This window comes from Mya arenaria, chromosome 12 (assembly GCF_026914265.1).
Source record: "Mya arenaria isolate MELC-2E11 chromosome 12, ASM2691426v1".
NCBI classification, from domain to species: Eukaryota; Metazoa; Mollusca; class Bivalvia; order Myida; family Myidae; genus Mya; species Mya arenaria.
Window position 1 is genome coordinate 53,031,289 of NC_069133.1, and position 24,074 is coordinate 53,055,362.

At 35.8% G+C, this 24,074-nt stretch overlaps 2 protein-coding genes across 2 annotated transcripts; both read right to left on the minus strand.

Moving 5' to 3' along the window:
- Positions 1-7,643: 7,643 nt before the first annotated feature.
- On the minus strand, positions 7,644-15,006 carry LOC128211611 (protein mono-ADP-ribosyltransferase PARP14-like). The gene is made up of 6 exons (XM_052916603.1): positions 14,607-15,006; positions 12,352-13,241; positions 11,300-11,895; positions 10,642-11,030; positions 10,129-10,358; positions 7,644-9,906 (listed from the first exon to the last, which is right to left on the minus strand). Exons 2-6 carry the CDS (start codon positions 13,196-13,198, stop codon positions 9,329-9,331), a joined length of 2,640 nt encoding a protein of 879 aa, XP_052772563.1. The 5' UTR covers positions 13,199-13,241; positions 14,607-15,006; the 3' UTR covers positions 7,644-9,328.
- Positions 15,007-18,648: 3,642 nt separating this feature from the next.
- Positions 18,649-22,436, minus strand: LOC128210941 (uncharacterized). The gene is made up of 4 exons (XM_052915286.1): positions 22,300-22,436; positions 21,594-21,859; positions 20,751-20,987; positions 18,649-20,438 (listed from the first exon to the last, which is right to left on the minus strand). The coding sequence occupies exons 1-4, from the start codon at positions 22,358-22,360 to the stop codon at positions 20,247-20,249; spliced, it is 756 nt and encodes a 251-aa protein (XP_052771246.1). The 5' UTR covers positions 22,361-22,436; the 3' UTR covers positions 18,649-20,246.
- Between the last annotated feature and the right edge of the window lie 1,638 nt (positions 22,437-24,074).

Here is a 24,074-nt window from a genome sequence, read left to right on the forward strand (position 1 = left end):
TAAAAGTGACGGATCCTTGGTATAAACTGTCAATCTATAGGTCGCCAATTTCAGCAATGACAAAACAACCGTCATCCGGGAAGGATCGACGTTAAATTGGGGGCCCCGAGTGACAATGCTAAACACTGGTGCACGTTAATAAATAAGCGAAGCTCTAACCAGAGCTACACAATGTATGTGCATTATGGCCAACAATCTAACAAGACTTATAGTCTCACTTGGTCCGACGCCGATGGGTGAATTTCCCGGTGCCGTCGTGAAATAAGCGTACCATCCACTCAATCAAGTGTGCACGTAGCAGTCTCGGTTTGAGTCGGACTTTCAATTGACAGCGAATATCGGAGCAACGCCCCTGACGTTAGCGGCTTAAGCGGTATGTTATCCAAAATTTAAAAACTCTATCATGACACGTCACAAACGGTTATATCTATAGCGATGAAATGCACGAGTTTATTTTCGCCACCTATTTGGCAAACATATTTTTTTATCAAGTTTAGATTTAAATTTTAATCTTATTATTTGAAGCTCAGATTCTGCTGCTGATTATAGTCCTTTAACGAAACAAAAAAGTGACCTCAGCGTAATCCTGTTGTAACGGTCTTAAAATGTTTCGAGAAAATGGGATGTTTAGATTGAGTTTAAAGCTGCACTCTATTTGTTTTGACGACTTTTTTTATTGTGTGTCTTGGAACGAGCCAATTTATGCGAAAATGCATGTAAAGTAGTCATATTAGACTGCTGACTATAACATAGATCGCAGATTTTTATATTTAAGCAAAAAAATGATGTTTTATAAATTTTTCTAGTTTAATAGTTACGTTAGTAACGCTTTTAGCCATAAAACATTAATATTCGAAGAAAATCTGCGATCTGATCGTCTTTTATTACTGCTTTGCAAATATTTACTAAACTTTTTGGTCATTCCAAGACAAAAAAAAAAAAAAAAGTTGTAAAAAAGGTAAATCTGTGAGAATGCAGCTTTAAAGGGTTATACTCAAGAGTGTTGTCGAAATTGTTTCATAATAATTGAAACCTCGTTTTCACAATAACTGGAAAAAGATCTGGATAAAACACTACTGGTGGTTCGTCCTTGATCCCATGGATAACCAGTTTTGTCTAGGGGGTTAAATGGGCCAACGATTAACGTTATGCCCAAATTCATTTTTGAAACGTTGTCTGCACAAAAACTTGATATGGCTTTGACCTACAACAATGACACTTCAGAAGCAGGTTGTCGTTGACCAGTCGATGCCGCATATTGTTTTCAGTGTCAGTTGGTCAAAGGTCATGGTCATTGAAGAATTTCTTCTCAAAACATTTTAAAGCAGTCTAGAATTTTATCTGATAAAGCAGTGGTCAGGGGCATACGGTTTCAAAAAGTATTTGGTTAACATTGGTCACTAACATAACATATGTACATTTTGTGGAATGGTACGTTTATTTTACTTTTCTAAATAAAATCTACAGATACGGCATACCGTCGGATAATAACATGTGTTTTAAGTTCACCTTAGATTGGGTTATTGTGATGGGTCAATGTCGGTCGTTGTCGGAACATTTTTTTTCAGGAATCATTCTCGGTTCCTCTTTAAGATTCCTTAAAACAATGGTTCCATATGCAAGACGCTTGTTGCCATGGACAAACATTGAATGTTTTCTCCCCAGAAACCACTTAACCAATTTCAAAATAAGTTTACAGTAATGTTTTTGAGGTGTTCTATCAAAATCCTTTAATTGATATTTTTAACCAAAAAAAAAACGCAATAACATGGCTGCCAAGGGGCTAGTTTTCAATATAAGGATAAATGGAACATTTTGAACATCTTTTCCTCTGAAACTCCTGTCCCAATTTCAAAATAAATTCCCAGAAATGTTCCTGGGGTGACCAAACTCATTTACACTATGTTGGCTGTGTTTGTTAGAAACATGGCTGCCATGAGGGTGGGGATGTTTTTACCATATGACTACTAGAATATGGATATAAACAAAACATAGAAATGTTCGTTCTTTGACCCCTACCAAATTACTTCAAGAATGTCAGTTCGTTAAAGAAATGTCTGCAAGGGGACGGGGTAAGGTTATGTAGACTTATATATTTCAGTCACAATATTTCATTGAAAAGCTGCAAGGTCTAGAGCTTAATTATTTGGCATCTGGATTGCCTAGTGATTCTCTATTGAAAATGTTTAATTCATGCTCCTGTGGTTAATGTTAAATTATCTTTTCTTTAAAATTGCAGTGGTCAGAGCTAAGATATCTCCTATGAAATTTTTCACTAGTGACCCTTATCCAATTTTTCTTAAAATCACCTTATTTCGATAACAACCATCACTTACTTTAGCAACTCTTGACCTCCATAGCAACCACAACTTTACTTTGCAACAATCTTTTTTTCTAAGTGGCCTATGACTTTCTTAGCAGCAGGTTGCTTCCTTAGCAACCATTCACTTTCTTAGCAACCAAATATTATCTAAGTAACCATTGCCTTCATCGACAATGGCTTGCTTCCCTATAGAATTAATCATGTCATTTTCCTTAGCAACCATGGAATACCTTAGCAAAGCCTGTTGACTTAGAAATAATTGGCGTCCTTGGCAACCAATTCATTTCCTTGCAATTGCTTGTCTAGTTTATCCAAATGCCTAGATAAGCGATAGAGGGTCATATTGTTTAATACAGAATCGTCATTTGTTCATATATCTACAACATGATAAGAATTGTCCCCTCAATAAATGAAATTTACATAGAACTGCAGCATGAAACTAGATGTCCATTTAATTATTTCCATAGAACTGCACCTTGACCATAGCTGTCCAATACATATCTGAATAGATCTGCGATCTGACACTAGCTGTCTATTTGAGGCGTGTTACACTAGCCTTACATGATGTCCATTCCATCTCTCTATAGAATTCTTGCTTGCTTGACGATAGTTGTTCACTCATTCTTTACATATCGATGGCACCAAATGAAAATAAAACAGTGAATATGAACTTTGGCGTTACAACTGTTTCTAATTTTCTTAAATATGATAATTTTCCCGCTTCTTTTGAAAAAAACCCCACAATGATAGCCAACCTAAGAAAGCAAAAATATCACCATGTGATAAAAGGCGGTAAATGAATTGGATGAATGAAATTCCTGTATTTGCAGGCTTGGTGCAAGACTGTTTCAATACCTTATAAAATTGATAGAGTTACATCAATTTTGTACCAACCATCAACATTGTGCAAAAAGTGCAGGTTTGGGATTTTCACTTTTTATTTTTTGTCTCTCCTGAAAAGTCTTATTTTGACATTTACTGTTTTTTTTTATTTTGTGCCATCGATATATCTCAGCCTGACACTAGTTGTCAACTCCATCTCTACAAAGATATAAAGTATTTAACTAGTTGCCAATATCTATGCATATTTGTAGCTTGACACTTGTTATCCTCTCCCTCCCTTCAATGATCTCCAGCATGGTTTTCCACCGTCTCTACCGAGAACTAATCTATCTTTGCTTAGGTTTACAGTCGGACACTAGCTGTTCACTCAATCAATATATATATATATATATATATATATATATATGTGTGTGTGTGTGTGTGTGTGTGTGTGTGTGTGCGTGCGTGCGTGCGTGCGTGCGTGCGTGCGTGCGTGCGCGCGCGTTCGTGCGTGTGACTTGACATTAGTTGTCGACTCCACGACTTCATCTCTTTGTAGAACTTTAGCTTAACATCCATCTCTACGTATAACTTCAGAGTGACACTAGTTTTCCTCTTCATCTTTCTTGGCGCTAGTTGTTGGCATGTGTTGTAAAGTCCATCACTACATAGAACTGCAGCTTAGGACTTGTACACCACGCTTTCCCCACATAAGTTTGCAAGTGTGTTAACACACCAAAATATGAGTCTGCAAAGGTATCTTCAATCTGGACGTCACGTCACAAACTGTGTGAATGATTTTCGTGCTAAACTAGACACATTCGGAGCTACTCGGCCACTTATATCTAAAACAACCTCGGATGTATGCCGGTACTTCAGTAGAAGTAATTAGTAAATTTATGAATTATATCATTAATTAAATGTAATGATTTTTGGTGAATTTGGTGTAATACATATTAATCTTTTGATAAAGAGTATATTTTTGAAGTTTACCGAATTTTGTCAAATTCCTGACTTCAGTACTGCCCTTTGTTGTCACTATCGACGATTGGAAGTAGTCATTGTGTAGCAAAATATCAGAATTTCAGTACATGTAGTTACAGTCAATTTTGTGAAAAATATATGTGTGAATCATTACTTTTGTCCACCATCATTTGTCTGCAATGTTTTGGAAATATATGATATTGATTCATTTCAACAACAAATCGTCAAAAACAGTCGGTTCCGTCTCTGTAATTCATTTACACAAAAGTCATGTATTGGTAAAATAATGTTCTTGTCAGGTCAACCGGATGATATTGTATGTTTCAGAGCCTGCATCTCTTGATCAATCTCAATTTCGATAAGTGCCATTTCCTGATCACTTACAGCAATGTGTCAATAGCTGTATGATATTGGGCACCATGTTTTAATATACATCAGTGTGTTCATCTTGCAAATAGATAATAACGTCTTAGCGTATCAGCTGCTGGTATTTCCTTTCCATTAACATTAACAATTTCATATTATATTTATGTTATTGCAAAATCATCTTTTGCAATCTTGCAAACATTTGCGAGTTAAACTAACAAGTGCTTTGTTACCACTCTTTCAAGACTATGATATGTCGTCCATATGTCCTTGTGTGAAACATGATAATAACGTGCAATACAGCATAGCTCTTGTGATTTAAGGGCATAGTTTCTTTCTAAAGAAGTGAATGCTTTGAAATTAAAGCAAATCAAACAGGTTTGTCTTTCGACAGCATAACCCAACCAAGATCATTTTGGCATAGTTTCTTTCTAAAGAAGTGAATGCTTTGAAATTAAAGCAAAGCAAACTGGTTTGTCGTTAGACAGTATAACCCAACCAAGATCATTTTGGGATGTTCTCGCTTGTCGTTGCCAAAACGAACAATAAAAGACTAACCTGCTCTGGCAAATCTGAAGAAAACTTTTGCTCTTGAAATGTTTGTCTATTGGGGTTGATTTAGTGTTTAGTTAGAAATAGCCTAAAGAGCTTGCAATCTCAAAACGTTTGTAATCAGAGTGATTAAACTTACAGGAATGGTAAGCAACATGTGAAGTTGTTCACCTTTGTTAAAGTTTATACATAGCGGCCTGCAATTAGAGTTATGGTTCTTGAATTAGTTAAACATTGAACACAACGCAAGGAAGCTTCGGTGACCCGAATTTCGATAAGATTATGTAGTATACTGTATGGTATATAACTTAATGTTATTATTTTTAGAAATTTCGTCTTCTTAATGAGCTGCTACTGGAAATTTATAATTATTCAGACTGCGTTAAAACTTTTATATATATACAAAATAAGAACCAGTCATATAGCAAACAAACACATTGCACAACTATTACTGAACATGGGTTAGCTAAAAAAACACATTTTAATTAATTGTTACATTAAAATAAATAACAATGAATATGGGTACAAAGCTAATGAAGGATATTCATCGCTTAATAAAATGGATCTCCAATCGGTAGGCAAAGTTTAGTAAAATCAACTGACACGGAGAGATAAGCGACTTCATAATTACCATTCAGTAAAATTCAGGATACAACAAAGGTGGATTCTTCTATACCTTGTTTGTAAATTTATTAAGAGTGTAGACAGGTTTCCGATTGCTTGCATTTTCAATAATAAAAATGAAAGTTTAAAATCATCCAAAGTTATGGGGTTAATGCTAGGGCCCCAAGTTATATGTGATATGCATAATTGCTTCGTATACTACTCTTTGAGTAACTTCTCTTAAAGCCATGCGAACGTCTAACTCAAAATGTTATTAAAAATGATATTTTCTTCGTCAGGTTTACGTATCAGACGACTTTCCAAATAAATCCCCGGTGCTGTGTTGCTTAACTGATATCTACCATCCAAATATTGACACGTCATTTAAGGACCGTAGCTGTAACAATGTCTGTCTGATTTTTTTCGAAATTGCAGAAGTTTTAATATGAAGTCATTTCCTGACATAAGTCATTTTCCTTACTTAATTGTCTCTTAGCATTTGATTTAATAGCTTTTTATATCTGAAATACTTTATTTTCAATGATTTTATTAAAAACACTATTATTCGCTACACTGGATTTCTCCAAAGTTGGCAAAAGGAAATGACTGAAGAAGGTTTAGAAATACAGCCCCTGGCCCCAAAATCATAAAGATACTCAAGTTAATTCTCAATCTCAATCTTGCAAAACCATTTATCCACATAATGCACAAGAGAATACGGTTTTAAAACGAGGAAAACATAGATACTGTATGAATGTCAGTGATATCGTGCAATACCTATTTAATGTATTTATGGAAAGAAAATTACCGATGGGTCATACAAATGATGTATACGTACAAGGCACATTGCAATTATTTCACATGACGATTATGTTGCAATGTTGTTTTTTTTACATTGCCGAGTCCAAGATCATCGTTAATTTACTTGCTGAAATTAAATACTGGTATTTTTCGCCATTATCAACATTTTTTGAAAGGAAACTTCAGTTTTAATCTATTAGTGAGATTGAATTTAAAACAATGGTCTTGCTTTTGTTGTATATCGATATGTAAGCGTTCATTTAGGCAATCATCTACAGGCCGCAAAAAGCTCGCACCATTTTCTGGTTCAAAATAAACACTAACTTATTTGGTGTTTGCACTTAGTTGACCCACTAGCTTGTGTAGTGGTATTTTGGCGCGAAAGTTAAACCGCCCAGACGTTGGTTTCAACAAATTTGTGTCGGGCGGTGATAAATGGTCGCGGCTTTATGAATGTGTTATAAAAGCAAGTAAATGGATGTTTGAACAAAAATGGAAAAGCACCGAAACATGAACGTGTATAATACTCTCTTTTTAACATTATCAAATGGTTAAGATTATTAGAATTACCTAGTTATGTTTGCACAGTACAGGACATTACTGGGATGACCTCGTTAATGTTTTGATTCATACTGATTAACACAATATTGCACAATTAAGAACTTAATATCTTGTTTGGTTTTATATTACAAAGAGAATATCAACAAAAGAAAAGTAAATTAGATTCGGATTTGAATATTGTCACAGATTTTTTTTAAATGTGTACTGGACAGATGTCAACACGATTTGATAGTTGATTACACATCAATTTCCAATTCGGGTTCATGGTGAAATCCTTAACTGCCTTCCGACAACGGCACACTTAACTGTCAATAAAAAATACTACGTGCATGCGCAGAGGGCAGAGCGATCTATGAAAATATACGACTTTACCTAATCATGTAGATCGACAAAATCCCTTCTACGAAAGTAAATGTTTGTACTCACCGTCAAATCTGGTCTACATGACAGAAAATCTGAAAAAATCTTCGATTGTCATTGGCCCACACAAAAATGCAAACACTAAGAAAAATATTATTTTACTCTTCTAAATGTTTCGACAACATTTTTGTATTTATTGTTGTAAATGCTTCATATTATCTAGTTATTACCGTCTTCTATTATAACTTATGTATCAATGAAAGAAACTAACTACTCAAAAAGCTATTTATTTTTGCAAATCTCACAAAAATACAAAATGTTGTACAAGCTGTGTGCTGCTCTTGAGCAGAGTTTATAATACGTTAGTCGGTTGATCTGTTGGCAGTGACTAGTCTAAAGTGCATATCGCACAAGAGCGAAAGTCTTTTACGATGTATATTAACTCAAAAAATGAGAAGTGATACAATCGCACATATCAACTAACTATTTCTTTTACTTCATACCTGTAAAATATAAAATTATTTGAGACAAAATGATACAATATATGTTTCATTGAATTCGACCGATATTTGTCCTTTTCCATTTGCGCAGTATTGTGGTATGATTTTAAGTGATTGGCGCATGCGTCGAGGCTATCAAAATACGGAAATTCTGTCCGGAGATCCATACTTATGTTAAAATAATGAATGTTTTAGTCGGACTTTTTTTCAGGTATAAAATTATTTAAATATGACACACAATGAAACAGCTACAATCAAGTCACGAAACAATCCTACCTACGCCCTATGTTATTTGTTATAAACCAATCAAGGACTCTCGACAGTGCAAAAGTCGTTTGAAGTACCAAATTATAATATGTTTAGAAACATAATTCAGTTTCGAGGTTCAATATTTAGCAAGTATAATACATATATCCGTTGTGACATGTTTAGATGTAATTAGGAGTTCATTTTTACAAATGAAGACTTTTTGATCCAAAAATCTGATAATATCTTCTTTCGTAAAATTTGGTCCAATCCTTATTACCCCAAGGCATCTCACAAAGGGTGAATATTTTACTCACTAAAATATTGTTCCTCAAAACTAAATAAAACTTGAACTTTTGAAACGATTTAATTAGTGGTCTTTCCAACCCACTTCTGCACGTTTGAAGGCCTTTAACAAAATGAAAAAGGTAAAGTAATAAAGTACGGTAAATACATGTATAAATAATGATTGTTTGTTTAAATGCTTTGTAGAGACACTTAATACTGTAATAACGCACATAAAACACAAGCACATTCAACCGCAATATTGGCATATACAACTAACTATATTTATAGTATAACCACAGCACACTGTCCAAAATCTGGCAAGAATCCAGGGGCGTAGCTTCCTATAGGCCGTGTAGGCTGCGGCCTACACAATTTTCAGAAAAAAGCCAAATCTGCAATAAAAACTTAATTTATATATCTGAAACCAGGTATTTCAAATCTATCGTTTTCCTTTTCACTAAAATACGACATTAATGTTACGTATCTAATTTGTCGAAATTTGCATACCAGTAGTCTGCGCTTTGACGCTGTTCATTACATACAACATTTATTTAAGGTAAAACATAATGATATTGATATCGTTACTCTCATTAATGTTTTTACAACAAAGAAATATACGCTAAAACGCACCACCTAGCTAAAACGAAATCCCGGGGATGCATGCCCTCGTGACCCCCCCCCCCCCTCCTCAGAAAGTGGCCTACGCATATACTTTCGTCAAGCTACGCCCCTGGAATCGGTTGTTAAATAGACAAAGCTTTCAAAATATTTTGAACAACAAGAAAATGGCGATCTTGCAACATAATATTTAAGTTTAGTAAGAACGTTACGCCGAACGATTTGCATTCTATAATGATTTTTCTCAATACCCAAACGTTCTGGAAGCTGATGTATATAAACAGAAATCCAAGCAAACTAGCATCTACAAGAGAAATATCTTCGAGGCTGCATATTCACTTGTAGATGTTAAATGTCCATGTAAGTCTCTATGCTCCGTGTCGTTCGGCAAAGAACCGTCGTGTTCATGTTGAATTGTCCCTGTATAGGCATACTCTGGATTGGAAAGAATGATTTCAGATTCGTTAAAATGTGTCTCCAGAGCACGAACAAATTGCATACAAGAATCTGTTGCCATGTCGCAAAGATATAACTCTCTCACTCCACTATGGGGGTTTGTTGTCAAGAATTTCTTGACAGCCTCAACAATTGTTTCTGTAGAGATGTCAACGGGGTATTTGTAAGTACCAGCACCGATTGCGGGGATTGCAATACTTGATATCATTTTATCATCCGCTTTATGTAGAGCGGAAGTGACTGCATCAAACAACAGTTTTCTTGCCGATTTTTCAGGATGTTTGTCCCATCTGCATGTAACGGCATGAATTATGGCAGAAAATGACAAGCATCCGGCAGTTGAACAAAATGAACTGCCCGGGGTCAATTCCTTTTGAGGCAATGTGTTTACAAATGCAGTGCACTCTGTTTGAATGCATGGCCCTCCTGAAAAGTATGAAAAATAATGGTCAAATAACTGAACTTGCATGAGCATTAAACCTCCAAAACACTGAAAACTATATGCTACAAAATAATTAGAATGGCAATTGAAATCATAACATACATTCAAGTTATATTGAATAAGCTTTGGTTATGTCTTCTTTTATTTCATCATAAAATATTTAAGTTTAATTCACTTATCCTAATAGAAGAATGATAGCGGCATACCCTTTTGAACAAGTATCTTTGCTAGTCCTCCGTTATGCTTCAACTTTGGATCAGCGGGATTCACAACTGAGAAAACCGGAAGTTGTGTGATGTCACCCCTGACAGCATAAATAGTCACATCACCGCCTGGACAACAGACTGCTCCCACCCCAACCTCGTCTCCTGCCACAACAAGGTTACACTTGGGGCGGATATTGGTTTTCTTCTTTAATGAGTCAGTGTCTTCAAATCTGAAATAAATGAGAACAGTCAAGAACAAAGTACATATGTTAACCTTGCTTAGGAACGTAATATAGTACGAAATGGTATTTTGTTTAAGAACTGTTCACATTTACATTTGAAATAAATATATCCTAAAAAAGAGATCCCCCTCAAATGCTAAGCATATGCAAAATACTGAAAACAGTAAAAGTGAGACTTTTCATTGGAAGTGATTGTTAAGTGCAATACTGGAAATATTCGATTATTATAAATAAGCGGTATTCTTTGTTTAAAATATACACACATCCCTACCTTGTATCATCTGTGTCACTGTCTAAGTCTTCATCAGATGAATCGAATCTGTCTTCTCCATCAACCTGCTTCATGCCAATCTTTTGAGCCAACGATTTAAGTTTTCTCAAAGCTAAAGTGGTGGCGAAACCAAACCCTTGTATGATGATTGTCTGGTCATTAAACGTTAGCGAAAATGCAGACTGTGACAGCTCTGTTTCAATGCGCCGAATCCTTTGTTTGTGTTTCATTATGGAGGGAGCAAACGATTCCGGGTACTGCAAAGTAATGACTTTTAAAACATGATCTTGAAGGAATTTTCTCACGTCGCTGCAGACATCGCGAAGAATGGACGAGCAGGTTGCACAAACAACAATTTCATTGGTGGCTTCGCTGTAGCTGATCCAAGCCTGCAAGAATTGATAATATTTTAGTATGTATTCTATGTCAATCACGATGCAATACAAATCATTTTTTTAGTTCCTTCGAAAAATTACTGCATGTATTTTTTTCTTTATCCATTGATATAAATCTACAATCGTTTTCAAAACTTCCCTGAACGTTTTTTTTTCTCACTTATCTAAAAACGATCGCGAATCAAAGTAAGAACATGCTCAAACATATGGTATTACGGTAAGGTTTGAATTGAGCTGGAAGGAAATTTAACGACTCTACATACCATTTTGGGGTAGTGTGTTTCAATGTACGATTTCCGACAGTACCATTTGTCCGACATCATCACACTCCGACATTCATTACGAACAGGGATTTTTGCTTGCTCAATTGAGCCGATAATGACGTTTAGGCTCCTCTCTGCGTTACTTTGGGTGTCAGAATGCACCAAAATACAATCTTCATCAGTTTGCCAATGCGCATCCAAACCTCGACTTTTAAGTCGCATTCCAGCCAAATTTGAAATGGCAGATGAAACTGCAGCCTCGCGAATCGCCTGTGGAATACATTTTGTACTTGCTTTATTCTGCATTGTCAGCAATTCAGGTTTCCCGCTCAAGTCATTTAGCTGTTGGCTCTCGATCAATTCAGGATCGCGTTTTACTTGACTTACATCGCTTGGTATAAGATTCATATTCGGCATTGAATTTCCGTCACAAAGTTTTCTGGCCGTGATGCTGTGTGCCCCTTCTGGCATTGAATTGTTTTTGCATGGAAGCGAAGAACCTTTGCCAGTGGCGGTCATTGTTAACGATCTGACTGCTTCCAGAAAAGGAGTACTGTCTAAACACACCAAAGAAGTGTGTGCTTCACCCACTTCGTCTGAAAGAAAGGTATTCATCTCGATATATATAAATGTTTAGTGTTTGGTTATAATGTTTTTATACTCAAAAGGGGGGCAAACAGTTTAACACAAACGTACAAATTTCAATGCATTTATATATTCATTTGACTATAATGATAAAAAATATCCACAAAAACACGCTAATATGAACTTGTTTTGATGTTTAACCATTGTTACAAATATTTCGTTTACATTTAACACGAAATATAGAAAAGATCGATGCCTGACCCAATGCAGCGTGAACGAGTTCCTTTATGGCATCAAGATTATAAAATCTGATTTAAAGCAGTCTATGGGAAAGGTAGAATTGCAGAAAAGATGGGTTTTTTAATTGTATTCTAATGCACACGTTAAATAGAAACTTTATATTGGGATAAGAAACTCAGATATTATCATACAATATTAAACAACGGCGGATCATTTATATAAAATACCTCCATTGTACTCCCCCACGCTGGCTATCATTCTCAAAATATCGTTGAAGTCATTCGTTGAACACGCGACGCATCTCAGATTTCTTTTATTGATTTTTGTGGGAAACTGAGGATCCAGCTGCTCCCCTTTTTTCAATGCATCAATGCTCTTGATAATGAACTCTGTCTTGATATTTTTAGCTTTGAGTGATTCGAGTTCAGAAAAGAGTTGCATGAATGCTTTCGTCTCCTGTAGCTGTTGCAATTCATTTCGTGTTGATGAATTAATTGTGTCCATCTGCAGGGTCAAATGCTCTTTAATGGCATTGCTGTATTGCTTGAAATGTTCCTGCACGCTGTTTGCCAGTAATTGTGAGTTTTCTTTGCAGTCTTGCATTGCTTTATCACATTTTTGTATTAAATTAGCTGGACTGTGTTGCTGTAATTTGTTCAAATAGGATTCGACAGTTTTCACTTGTTTATCAAAGGCATCGCTTAAGGATGCATAATCATGATTTTCATGGTTTGCGGAAATGCACTCTCGGCATAAAAGCAAATTGCACAAGTAACAATATCCTTCAATCGTTTGATTCTCATGACCAATTGTAGAGCAACACTTCGAATTCGAGCAGTCTCCGTTCAAATTAATCTGCATATGCACTTGATTGTTCTCGCTTGCTGACATTGCAACGACTTTGTGTGTTTTTGTATCCTTTTGTCTTCTGTGTGCTGTGCAACACTCTTCACATAGCATGTTCACACAAACACAACACTTGAACATTGCATCATCTTCTTCACAAAGTGTACACTTCCGCAGAGAAAAACTGTCCCCACGCGAGTGTTCTTGCTCTGCTTGCAGTTCAGACATTGTTAAATCAAAATGATCCAGTTTTTCAGTTCAAAACAACATCCTAAAAGACGCAAGATAAATTATTGAAATATACATGTTCGCCGTATAGTCTTTAGAATATTAACATGATACTATATGTAAAGTATTATAATCATAATACACAATGATCTCAATTTCTAAAGCCAGTCACGATTGAAGCATTCGCCTCCATTTCTTTGTCGTTAATATCAATTTCTCTGACCTGACAATATTTATAACAACCAATTCAAGTGACATTCATAACATAAGTCCGATTTCATGCATAGTGAGTGTACTTTTGTATTTATACATATTTGGGTTAATCCACATAAAGGATATTTTCCTTCAACCATAGCTCCCAATGTTAAATTTAAACCTATTATGCACAAGTTGTCATAGCCTTGGTGTTTCTAATAATAGGTTTAAAAGTTTTTAAGTTCGAAACTCATCCGTTTTTATGTTAGACATATTGTTTTTGTCCTGTCCGTTAATCAGTCAGCCAGCCAGTTCGCCAGCCAGCCAGTCAGTCATGACTGCCCAGTTAGTCAGTCAGTCAGTCAGTCAGTTTGTCCGTCAGTCTGTGTGTCACACTTCGTTTCTGCTTAATGACTAAAGAATGTTTGTACCCAGAAGCTTAATGGTTGGTATGCCAGTCGGTCATGACAAGTAGATTACCCTTATTGAGATCAGTAGGCCACAGGTCAAGTTCGCTGTGGCCTTGTGGTAAAAAACAATATATTGGTGGTGACCTTCAGCTGAAACATCAGGTTTCCGCTCACTACTTGCACCTATAAACTTCCTACTTGGTATGCCAGTTGGTCATGACAAGTAAATGACCCTATTGTTTATGAGATCAATAGGTGAAAGGTCAAGGTTGCGGTGACATTTAGGTGAAAAAGACGGTTAAATGGTTGAACATGGAAAAATAACTAGCAATTGAAAGAAGAAAGAATATGTGTTTTGAATGATTTGAATAAACCATAAGTTATAATATGAGGTTTACTGATATAATGAAAAGCAAAGAAAATACCAAACATAAATAAAATATCACCTTTAACGGATTACCTGCACTATCAAGGTACTAAATAAAGAGGTACCGCGTTTAGCATTTAAATAGGTAGCTACATCCTGTAAGGTAGATAACCCTGACTTGAAAGGTAATTAAAGGTGAGACGCCGCTTAACCTATCTGAGGACGTGTTCAAAAGGTCACAGCTCACAGGTCAAAATCGAGCTTTATACTCGTATACTGTCAATGGTTTGTTATTTGTGTTTGTCATCAAATTTAAATAATAACAATAAAGCGATAAGAGCTAAGTACGGTGAATGCATTTAATTATTGTATACGTACTCGAACATCGTATTTGAAACGCTTAAAACATTAAAAAAAAAATACAGAATATATTTACCTCGACCTGAATCCTTTCTCTGTGTTAAACCTCACTCCAGCTGCGTAGTAAACATTCTATTAAAATACGAACAACAGAATATTAACGCTCGCTCTGACATACATGTACACTTGTAAGCGTTTCACGCTTCATGTTATGTTTAACCTGAATGTTAATTATGACCTGATATTTTAGTCACTGGCTGGTATTTCCTTCAAGTACATTGTAATGCCTATAAATATATGCGTGTATTAATTATAAGCGTTTAGTAAAATTCTGTTTTCCAGATTAAGCGCATTTAAAAATAGCTCTGTATGACTTCCATACAATTTCTTAACACTGCACAGCTTATATTATCATATAGAACAATGTTTTACTGGTAGCTATATCTTATAACTATACGCTTTATCTTATGAAATCGTGGACATTTACTTTCGATTCCATTCCCCGCTGATCTATTTTTAGAAAAACATTCTGGAATATTTGACGTCAGCAACTGTTGCAAACTATTGCGCGAGACAATTACCATTTCGAACAGTCTACTTTCTCTTCTGCGTTATGTTTATACAAATATAACAATATGAATATCATACTATTCAAGTGAGGAAACAAGCCGACGATATTATTCGATAGTTTGCCCGACCGGGCACATACAATGTTTAACAATATGGCACTGTCAAGGGCCAATTCATGTCGATTGACACATAAAACTTTCTCCCAAAAGCGAAGCTTCATTGGTGAGTGGTAAGGTACTATGTTTTGTGATGGACGAAATGTGGGTGATCACTGCTTGTCTACAGATTGATATATTCGGAGTTTGGATATTCTTACAAACAAAAGATGACAGTTCATTAGCCTTATTCCGGATACGTATCTTCATGAAGTCCCGGAGTCATATTACATGCACATACATGTTGTATATAGAGTGGCTACAGAGAACACAACACAGACATCAATGACAGACAGCTATTTTCCAAATTTCTAGCCACTGTGATATTCTAAACTTTATTTTATCCATTTAACTAACTGACTGTTTTCAGGAGACCGCATTCTCATTCATCAGAGGTTTGATAATGATCCAATTGTGGTAAGCATAGCATCATCGCTCAGGTGTTCGAGAATGGGAGTGCCCATACATGTTTACTAAAAAATATAACCTATTAATTCCCATAAAACAACAGTTTCAACGAGAATTGGTCTTTGTTAACATTTTCGCCGAGCGAACATTCTTCACTTGTTTCATATTACAGTATAGGGTATTTTTGTCAAATCTCATTTTACGTTTATGGCAATTAATGTACTATATTGGTGATATGTATAAAATATAATTTTGGCTAGTTGAAAATATTTATTTGTGACTTTAATGAGCTTTTGTCATCAAGCCACTGTGGGAGAATCGGTCTTATAACTCCATAAACAATATGTTTACAAAATAACCGAAATACGTGTGAAGATTAAACATATTTATATGGCACTGCATTCCCCGATTTCTCAAATAAGCGCTCATAATTGAGATATTAGATAAAATAACGAGTCATACTTATGTTTTATGATGATGTCCGTTCTTTTGCTCTAGCTCGGAAGTGCCATTGGCTCCTTTTTATACAGCTCCTAAAAGAGCTGGAGCTACTGTTTCGCACTCGTGATATAGGATAAAGGATATGCCGGTTTGGACACAGAAGCCTGTCATCTTTTTGAAAAGAGGAAACACCGACTAAAGGCCGCCGAGTTTGTTCGGAAAGTAAGCGTGTGTAACAGTTTGCGTATATCAACAGTAAACCCACTTAACAAACCCGGATATGAACGAGATGCGGGAAAATACTGGCAACTGCATTCCATGAATAATATACTTCAGGGGAGGGAAATCAGATATTCAATACATAACTCAATGCGGTTTTCTCCCTTTGGTACTGCCTAATGGCAAACATGAATACATCATTTCTTCAATATACTGTTCGCTAATGTGTTCAATGTTGTTAATTATCTCATTCAGAAAACATAATTTCACATATTTAGTCCTTTAGAACGTCTGTATAGTAAGCAAATCATAAAATAAATCTTTCAAAATAACAATGTGTTTGCTTTCCTTTCACTGATGAAGTTTTATAAACACAGTAGCAAATTTGGCTCAATACAATATTGACACAATTATATCCATTTTGGTCTCAGTATATCCAACCAAGATGTTTTTTATGTTGTTGAGTAATTTGTTTATACCACATTTTTAAACAATGAATTTATGGTGTTCCAAAAAGTGGTTAAAGTAGAATATTGTATAAAAAATGTTTATCAACTTGTACTTAATGAACATTTTAATGATTCCGGTATCTCTTTATATTTTTGCTACGGTTATTTGGTATAAACATGTAAATTATTTGTAACTCTCTTTCTTTAATCCGCGTCCGGAAGAGAAACAATACAAATGTGCTCACATTCTATTGATTTTTTTTTGAAGCTGGTATGCATAATAGAATAACACAATAGTACACATGTATGGATGAATCTGAATACCACCTTCTGCTGTGCTGTCCGTATTACTCTGATGTGCGTTTACAATATAACATTAAGTCACCATTGATACAGTTGTTCAATATCTTTGTATTTGATATACATTAAAGCTAGTGTATTTCGGTAGTGGTTTTGGTGGTGGTGGTGGTGGTGGTGGTGGTGGTGGTGAAGATGATGATAATGATGATGATGATGATGGTGGTGGTGGTAGTGGTGATGATGATGATGATGATGATGATGAGGATGATGAGGATGATGATGATGAGGATTATTATTATAATGGTGGTGGTAGGGGTGATGGTGGTGGTGGTGGTTGTGGTGGTGGTGGTGCTGCTGCTGCTGCTGATGATGATGATGTTGATGATGTTTATGATGATTATGATGATGATGAATATGATGATGATGATGATGATGATGATGATGATACTTTGATTTTTAAAGGCAGTCAGTCACGGAGCTCATTCTTGAAATGTTGAAGACGACCACGATGAAATGTATTTATCTCAGTAGTTTCAAAGCACCAAACACCATGCCAGTCTAAGTCGAGGTTTCTTAGGCAGCCGACGATATATTTTAGGGCAGATAACGCCAATTCGGAAGTGGCTACTCAGAATAACATGCTATACGTAAGATTATTAACATCAATGCTTGGCTCTTAAATAAAAATGCATAACGGATAAATTATTCATGTTAACTGACGAGTTTTAGAAGCATTCGAAAGGCATGAATAACTGGAAAATGGACCGTTTATTTTTTTTGTCGATTACATGGTCTACTTCCATTCGGAACTCCTCGGCCATCGAAAACAACCTATGGATCTAGTTTAAATTGATTGCCAGTGAAGTATATTATTGCAAACATAATTAAGATTTCCAAGAGTAAAGTCATAAAGTTTAACTGCTAAATAAAATCACTACGCGATCTACTTGCAGCGGACTTAAACGTACCTCTTTTTGAGTATGTAAACCGTCCAAATACATCCGAGGTTGTTTTCGATAAAAATGACCGAGGATTTCCGAATGGGTCTACTTCCCAACACGAGAATGATGGCCGACATGCCTGTCAGAATGGTGTGTATGTCGGTTAGGCTTTCATGATGGTGACTTGCTTGTTAGATAAAAAACTGTCTGACATTCGTAAATAATTAATAACGTCTCAGTTTATAGACATTTTAAGATTTCATTAAGATGTATTGAGACGTATTAATTAACGTCTAAGTTAGACGTACATGCCAACATGCCAATTAGACATAATAGCTTCTACATGCAAATTTATATTATCTCTTAAAGCATGCCAGTTATATATTAAAACAAAATATGTCACAATAATAGGCAGTTGAAGCGTTCCGTAAACGGCCACATTATTTCTCCGAGATTGACCGTGACTTGTTTTGGAATGTTATACTTGTAATACGCCAGTCGGTGACGATCTCGTTCGAAAACGACTGAAGACGAATAAGTAAACGTATAATAATTGAGATAATTACAAATGCATGTTTTATTCAGAGACTGAAATTGGACGTCGGACAAAGTGTTCACAATATCAACGCACCAGATCGAAGAAAAATATTTATTTAAAATATGCAAGAAATACACGTAATGAGGAAACATACATATAAAGGTAAAATTGTAGACTCGCCAACGATTAAAGCTTTATCAACAATTAGTAAATAATCAGATGTCAACAGCAAAACTTGTAAAGGCACAGTTAAAACGTCGCACAATAAAAACATCTACAAGCTCAGTAAAAACATGTTAAAAATGAGGCTAAAACTGTTCGCACCGGCGGAGAGAATTCGAGATATTATATTGCTTATTAAAACAAAAATATAAGCATTTGATTGTAATCGTTTACATTTCGCTATCTAAGATGGGCGCATATATTCCTTCAATTGCGTGCATACTCTAATGAGCGCATTCTCTTCTGAATACATCTGATTTTAATAAAACTTCGTGTGTGATTCGTCAAATGATGTTTAATGTAGTAAAATGTATGTGACGTCGATGAAACAAATGATGTCATTGACGATACCGCTGTTTAAACAGCTGATTTTATATTACGTTCAATTATCTTTAAGTGACACTCTTATTCCAAATCAATACATACACATGTATAACAAACACCATTTTTGACTGATAAACCTTTAACAACTTACTAAATAATGCATGTATGAAAAATATTAAGTACTAATAATAAGCTTGTAACCATGTATTTAATAGCGGAAAGCGCAAAAATAATAAATGATTGGTGAATGCTAAAATATTTACTGTGGTCTACTATACTCTCATAAGGTAGAAATACCGTGTTTTATGCTCATTTCTTTCAAATCAAACTTGGTATCCTTCGTAAGAACCATTGTTTTCGACATTTATTCATCCTTTTTGGAATATTACAACTATAGTATTAATTGTGGTAAATTTTATTTGGGAGTAAGAGTGCATCTTTAAAGCGTATTCCCCAGTTATGCAAATAATGAGTGTAGATTTACGTTGGGGCCTGCCCAGACAATCTTGCACTGACAAAATTGTTTTCGTACACCGATGAACCGCAAATACTAATACACTCTATCTTATACTTAAGTAACCATACAAGATCATTTGTCGTTTAAATTCTCATGTACGATAAACCGTTGATGATGAAGAAAATGGTTGCATATGATTAAGCTTAACGAATAGCTATAAAGTTTAAATTGGATAAAAGGTTAACATTGAATTGTTAATTGCGGTGGAAAGATAAGTGGGAACATGTCCAGGTGTTTTCTACCACAGATAGCTGTCTATGAACAGTTGCTCCGCCTCGCACTGATTGGTCGACAACAATTATCGTCAAGTAAAGATTGGTTCTGATATTTTTCGATACATGCAATCTCGTTCGTTCATGGGTACCGCTGCTTTTCATTCAGCGTTTCGCAAATGCATTTGAATTATACCAAGTTATTGTAAACGCCTTCTACAAAGACTGCCTTACTGTTTGAGATGTGTTCTTACCAGTTTTCTGTAATTTTATACAAAAAAATATCTGTATGACAGATGGTGGTTTAGCAAACCGGTTGATGCTTTATTAACTACCGTCTGCTGATGTTTCGTCTTACAAAGATTTTGTAAACTTCTCACTTCTTTTCCCACCACAAATACCAATAAACTCCGTTTTGTCTTAGATGTTGGGAAATTCAACGGCTTTTTGTACGAGAGATTTCCTCTTCCCCTTCTCCGCTCCCTTCTGTCCAATCTTCGTTGTTGTTTCCTTTATGGCTGCACCCTCCGCCTGCTCCATGGTCATCTTGTTGACGGCCGTACCGAGATCGCCCATAGCTGGGTTTTGCTTCGCAAGTGTCCTAAACAGGAGCTAAAACATGAACGGTTGAGAATAAGCAAGATTCAACATCGTTAGATGCTTACATTATGTCTAACACTCCAAAACATGCGTCGAAAAATGTTTGTGATTTTTTCACCCTGGGCGATTTAAATACGTTAAAATACCTATGTCACTTCAATTTCTAGTCATACTAGTACTGTTAGACCATAACGCGGTATGGGCGGTATAAATGCTCTGTTGGTAGCATCTGGTGACATGTTCGACATTTATTCTTCAAAGTAGAGCTATCTGTGACAATATCTCAACAATTCGACTACAATGCCAGCAAATCACGTGACTTACCGGAATGTTCGGCTTATCAGTGGTTGTGTATGTTCCTGTGACGTAAAGAGAGTCAACTGTGTTTCCGGTGGCGACGGAGGCGCCAAACTGGTGCCGGTGACCGAGACCCATGAGGAGAGGCAGCAGCACTTCCGCCTCATATTGGACAAAGAAGGTGTTGTCCGCTTGGAAACCTTTGTCCTTTCCATCGTTGTGGACATTTCCGAGGTGAAATTCGATGGACAGCGCGCCGCGCTTCTGTAGTTTTGATGAAAAAAAATATGGATCGAAAGAAATTGCTCAAAATGGTTCTTGCATCATGCTCGAAAATTAAAGCTTGCGTTTTGTTCTGACTGTTAAAGTGACACATGTATTCAAAATCAACACATACACAATCATGTATAACAAACATAAATTTTGAGTGATACACCAGGAAACCGCTTTCCTACTTATTTAATAGTGAAAGTATGGAAAATATTAACTACTGATATCAAGATTGTCACCGTGTATTTAATAGCTGAAAACGCAATAATATTAAATGATTGGTGGGTGCTAAAATATTTACAGTGATCTACTATAGACTCATAAGGTAGAAATACCCTGTTTTCTGCACATTTCTTTCAACATTAATGAAACTTTCATAATAACCATTGCTTTCGACATTTATTCATCCGTTTTGGTATACTTAAACAATTGTATTAATTGATAAACATTTTATTTTGGAGTAAAAGTACATCTTTAAAGGTATATGTTACTAAATACACGGACATTTTGGTATTCAAATTTAAAAAACAAAGCACACCAAACAGCCTAATCATACAACTAAGAAGAAAAATAAATCTTCAAAATCTCAAAAGTTTTAACCTTAGACTGAAGATGTTTGTTTCCATAGTCCTCAATGGGTGCCAAGTCACCAGTGATGTACAAGCCGTACCCGAGTCGGATCTCGCGCACCTGCTTAATCACCATATCCGGAACGTCAACGGTCGGCTCCAAGGTGATAATGACATCCTCGGTGATGACATCGGTGAATCTGAACGTGTTGTTGACGATGATCTTCTCGGTGACGTATATTTCGGACCTCGACGGAGATTGCGTTATATGAATTGATGGAGACGCATCCGTAAAAACTGGAATGACATCAAATATAACATTGCATAACGCCATAGACAACTTTCTTCATATGGCCTTCAAAACAGCTTGCAGTTTTTTCCCGCTGGTTGGAAGGTCAGGAAATATCCCTGTTATTCATACGTGTTATATTTGTTTTGTTATTGTTGTCTTCTTTTGTTTCATGAATTGAAGGACTTTGCCTTCATTCAAAAGAAAGAAAAGGGTTTTGTATATTTTAATCTCATATTAGAGACTGTCGTAAAAGATTTAACAATGAACAGCATATGCCGGTTGTGCTTTCCTAAGACGTCATTTTCAGATTCCAAGTTGGCGTAATTTCCAATAAGACGATCAGACAGTTACAAACAAACATGGTTATGGATGTCATATTTAATAAGCAAACAAACTTTGATAAGACGTAAGTTTGTATTTATAACAAATAAAAAAAATGTTTTACCATGAACTCCGAACACGATAGCTAATACAGCCAGCCGCAGGCCGGACCCAATATTTTCCATGGTGTCACCTCCCCGATAGTCGCGAATCTTGTACAGCCGAGTCACGTCGAGGTACCCGGAGCTCTGGCGGTTTCCATGTTAGCCGTTCCGATCCATAGAGTATGCTGAATAATTCATAACCTTTTGCTGGTTTCAATTATCCTTTCAAATGATTATCGAGTTTCATCGTCGGGCTTTTAAAATAAATTTGAAATATCGATGTTGAAACAATCAGAGAGTATTGAATCAGTTTTTCAAATCAACCACTTGGCTTTCTGTGCAAAGGTGTCTAATGACATTCCATATATTAGCAATATTGCGATGCAAAAGCCAGCTAAAAACATATCGATAGAATATTAATGTGAAACATGCGCACATCGTTAAGAATATGTAAAGTTCGCAAGGTACATGAAAATTAGTACATTGTTCCTGGGAGTAGGATTACTATTATCATTATTGCTGTTGGTCCCAGATTGATCGAATTAATCTTGGAATTAACATTATTATTTAGTGATATAGATAAGACCGCCTGACTTGTTTGTATCATCAACAAGAGCAATAATGTAACTGTAATTAAAACATAACTTGAATAATACCTTGACTGGCGACCAATTACTTAATACATATGTATTCATTATTACACGTTGTCTAGTCGAGCGATCTGGTCCCCAAACTGATCTATTGACCTTATTTTCTTTTAAATACATTTTCTTATCAAAATAAACAAATTAATATAAGGATTTCTCTGATATATTACTCATTCTGCAAACCCAATGTTTTCCTTGTACATGTAGTAACCACAAGTTGTGCAACTCGGCTGAATGACATATTATGCATTGTGCATTATCTAATGGAGAGGCATTACTACGCACGTGGTCAAGAACTTAAGTTGGCACCTTTTAACTAACGAAATATCACATATAATGTTTATTCATGTTATTGTGTCATTTAAAAATAAGGTAGCTTCCTGTAAAGTTAAATTTGGACTGGTAGTTTTAGAGGAGATGTTTTTTTTAAAGCAAAAGAGGAAGTTAACCATTTTGTTGATGTTATTGTTGTTGTTGTTGTTGTTGTTGATCAATCGTGACCCTTTGTTCTCTTTTTGTAGAGGGTCACCCAAGGAATCTTCCTGTAAAGTTTCATTGAATTTGGAGTGGTAGTTTCAGAGGAGACCTTTTTTAAGGCAAAACAGGAAGTCAGCCATTTTGTTGTTGTTGCTGCTGTTGTTGTTGTTGATCAATCGTGATCCCTTTTGTATTTTTGTAGAGGGTCAATCAAGGACGCTTCCTGTGAATTTTCAGAGGAGATGCTTTTTAAAGCAAAACAGGAAGTCGGCCGTTTTGTTGTTGTTGTTGTTGTTGTTGTTGATGATGATCAATCGTGATCCCTTGATGTATTTTTGTAGAGGGACACCCAAGGAAGCTTCATGTGAAGTTCCATTGAATTTGGCCAGGTAGTTTCAGAGAAGATGTTTTTAAAGCGATTGTTGACGGACGGACGCACGGACGTTCTCACATATCAACCTTTGTTAGGTACTTTACCATTACTCCCATTATGAAAATATACCCACTAAACCCTACTAACCCTAACTAACCCTACCCAACAAAGGCTACCCAACAAATATGATCTTCTATAAGTAATGAAGGAATTAGTACCCAATACATACCCATTCGTGTGTGCGGATTGACGGACGGACGACGGACAAAGACCGATCACAACAGCTCACCTTGAGCAC

Bases quoted from the DNA above. Each gene is read 5' to 3' on its own strand.
- LOC128211611 (XM_052916603.1), bottom strand. From the start codon at position 13,198: ATGTCTGAACTGCAAGCAGAGCAAGAACACTCGCGTGGGGACAGTTTT. The intron at 11,896-12,351 runs GTATTTTATATA...CCTTTCTTTCAG, and splicing joins CGTGGGGGAGTACAATGGAG to ACGAAGTGGGTGAAGCACAC. The intron at 10,359-10,641 runs GTAGGGATGTGT...CATTTATTTCAG, and splicing joins AGTGACACAGATGATACAAG to ATTTGAAGACACTGACTCAT.
- LOC128210941 (XM_052915286.1), bottom strand. From the start codon at position 22,360: ATGGAAAATATTGGGTCCGGCCTGCGGCTGGCTGTATTAGCTATCGTG. The intron at 20,988-21,593 runs GTTAAAACTTTT...TCAAAACTACAG, and splicing joins ACAAACATCTTCAGTCTAAG to AAGCGCGGCGCGCTGTCCAT. The intron at 20,439-20,750 runs GTAAGTCACGTG...TTCATGTTTTAG, and splicing joins CTGATAAGCCGAACATTCCG to CTCCTGTTTAGGACACTTGC.